The following is a 2,616-nucleotide window of genomic DNA, read 5'->3' as shown; positions in this document are numbered from 1 at the left end:
TGTTTCTGTGACTCAGCGTGTTTCTGTGACTCGGCGTGTTTCTGTGGTCAGTGTGTTTCTGTGACTCAGCGTGTTTCTGTGACTCAGCATGTTTCCCTGACTCAGCGTGTTTCCGTGACATGTCCATGACACCAGACAGCCACTGTTGGACCTTTATTGGCACATTAGGACATAAAAGCAGAGTTAAGGGACAAAAACATCGGTGGACACTTGAAGTGAGAGAAGGATCATTTCTCGGGCGTTTCAGGGGCAGCCGGTCAGCTGCAGGTCCAGAGCGAACTCCTCCAGCTGGGAGGTGTAGTCCCTACACTCTGGAGAACTGCAGTCTGTGGGCCACAGCTCCACCAGGGCGTCCGAGTCCAGCGGGAGTCGGTACCTGTGAACGGAGCGACAGGTGAGCGCCGGCAGGACGAGCCGCAGGTGAGACAGCAGAGAGACACCGACCTGAAGCTCTGGCCCACTTTGACCTCCGACCCGCTGCTTCCCATCACCAGGTACTGTTTGTCCTTCTGCAGGTCCACACCGCTGCAGGTGGCCTTCTTCACGAGGTCCACCTCAGTCCCTGAACTCACCGCCTCCAGATCTGCAGCACAGAAGAACCGACAGAACGGTCAGGAACCGATCAGAACCTTCACTCAGTCTCAGGTCCTGCATCTCATAACTGACCTCCAACACAAGTTTAATCTGCAGCATCACACGTTTTCATCAGCTTCAGCTGCTGGGCCACATCGTTGTCCAGTCAGAACCAATTAGATCCAAATGTTCAAACCCAACAGAAAATATCTAACAAACAACCTCACCTGAGAATGAGATTGTTTATCATGAAATATGCTGATTCATCTGAATCGTTTAAATATTAGCATTTATTTGTTATCTAAGGTAAAGATAAAGAAAACCCGAAACACGTAGAAGACATGAAATACTGCAGAATGAATTTATTTTAATGAATGAATGAAAAAAAAATATTCAGAACAACAAAGCGTCTAAAATCACATCAAGTTTTACCAAAACGACTCAAAAACGTCTACGATGAGAAAAACGTTTCCAAACTGTGGAAGTCCAGAACCACTCGCAACTCGTTTCTATGGACGCTGTTGGACAACAGCAGGAACCATGAGCTCAGACCGTCTCAACGGAACCAGAATAACGGATCTTAAAAGAACCCTCAGCAGAATCGAAGCCGTTTGAGTCTCACCTTTGTCGGAGTTCTTCAGGACTTCGACTACGGTGGCCGTGTGGCTCATGAAGTCTCCTTCTGCTGCCGAGGACTTGACCGTCACCCTGTAGGCTGCAGACACACACACACACACACGTTGTTGTTGTGGTTGTGTTGCTGTTGTGTTGCTGTGATGGACTCACTGACTCTGGTTCTGACCGTATTTGATCTGAGCTCTGCAGGTTTCTTCAGTGCGTGTTTCTGCTGTCAGCGTCACGTCCAGGTTCCCTCTGTAGGCAGCACACGCAGCTACGCAGCAACACGCAACCACACACAGCAACACGCAACCACACACAGCAACACGCAGCCACACACAGCAACACGCAACCACACGCAGCAACACGTAGCCACACGCAACCACACACAGCAACACACAGCAACACGCAGCGACATGCAACAGACATGAAACCGACACACAACAAAACGGAAACAAAACACAAACAACTCGTAAACAACAGGCAACTTCAGTTGTGTACAGGTGTTGTCTGACCTGTGTGATGTCAGCGGGCCTGAGCCAATCAGAGCCCTGCAGTTACCTGTCATGCACTGACACTGTTCGGCCACACAGAGGCGCTGCAGCCTCTGCTGCTGGTACGAGAACTGTTTGCTGCACAAACTGCCTGAAACAGGAGAATGGATTGTAGAATGAGTCAGTGTTCGTCTCTACGTTGACGTTGTGTCTCTTTGTTCCTGCTTCATGCGTCTTTGTCGTCGTTTCATCACTTTGACTCCAACAAAACGATTGACAGACACCATAAAAGTAAAATGAATGGAAGCTTTGGAAGGAGAAGCAGCATTTCAGAAACCTCCTCTGGAACATCTGGGTTCAGAAGAACTCCTCTTTAAGTTCAGTTCTGGACGACACCCGACAGACAAACGCGGACCCGCTCACCTTTGTCCTGAGGCTCACTGATGGTGAACAGGGCCTCACTGGCTCCGCTCACACTGAACCCGGTTCTGATCCGAAAGCCAACACACAAGAAGATGTCTGAAGGAACCTGGATGTGAAAAGACAAGACTTGAAACAGTTTGGACTCAGTTTATATGTTACGTGTGGTTCTGGTTGTTCCACAGACTCACAGCGTCCATCTGGATGACCACAGTGTTCCCCTGCAGCTCGTAGTGGGAGATCACAGGTTCCATCGCGTCTCTGAACTGCAGAACATCAACATCTTACGCATGTGAACAAGTCTAAGGTTCTTCTGTGGTTCTGGTCAACGTTCAGACTGACTCAGCGTCAGAACAACTGTCAACACACGTCATGTTAAATATTACGTCCTGATGGCAAGATTCATTATCGTCAAGATAAAGGTTCTGGGTCAGGTAGGAGGTTCTGGGTCAGGTACAAGGTTCTGGGTCAGGTACAAGGTTCTAGATCAGGTAGGAGGTTCTGGGTCAGG

The 2,616-nt window shown here is 49.2% G+C and overlaps 1 protein-coding gene across 1 annotated transcript in view; it reads right to left on the bottom strand.

Moving 5' to 3' along the window:
• Positions 1 to 140: 140 nt before the first annotated feature.
• c5 (complement component 5) overlaps positions 141 to 2,616 on the bottom strand; it is a 26,690-nt gene continuing 24,214 nt past the window's right edge. Inside the window, exons 31-37 of the mRNA XM_008300876.1 lie at positions 2,297 to 2,371; positions 2,109 to 2,214; positions 1,753 to 1,836; positions 1,376 to 1,465; positions 1,196 to 1,288; positions 445 to 583; positions 141 to 376 (exon numbers count right to left, since the gene is read on the bottom strand). Coding sequence (XP_008299098.1) covers positions 244 to 376; positions 445 to 583; positions 1,196 to 1,288; positions 1,376 to 1,465; positions 1,753 to 1,836; positions 2,109 to 2,214; positions 2,297 to 2,371 — 720 coding nt within the window. The 3' untranslated portion in view covers positions 141 to 243. The remainder of the gene's footprint in view (positions 377 to 444; positions 584 to 1,195; positions 1,289 to 1,375; positions 1,466 to 1,752; positions 1,837 to 2,108; positions 2,215 to 2,296; positions 2,372 to 2,616) is intronic.

This window comes from Stegastes partitus, unplaced genomic scaffold (genome assembly GCF_000690725.1).
Source record: "Stegastes partitus isolate 25-593 unplaced genomic scaffold, Stegastes_partitus-1.0.2 Scaffold1602, whole genome shotgun sequence".
Classification (NCBI taxonomy): Eukaryota; Metazoa; Chordata; class Actinopteri; family Pomacentridae; genus Stegastes; species Stegastes partitus.
Note: the sequence above shows the minus strand (reverse complement) of the source record. Positions and strands in the feature narration are given on the sequence as shown.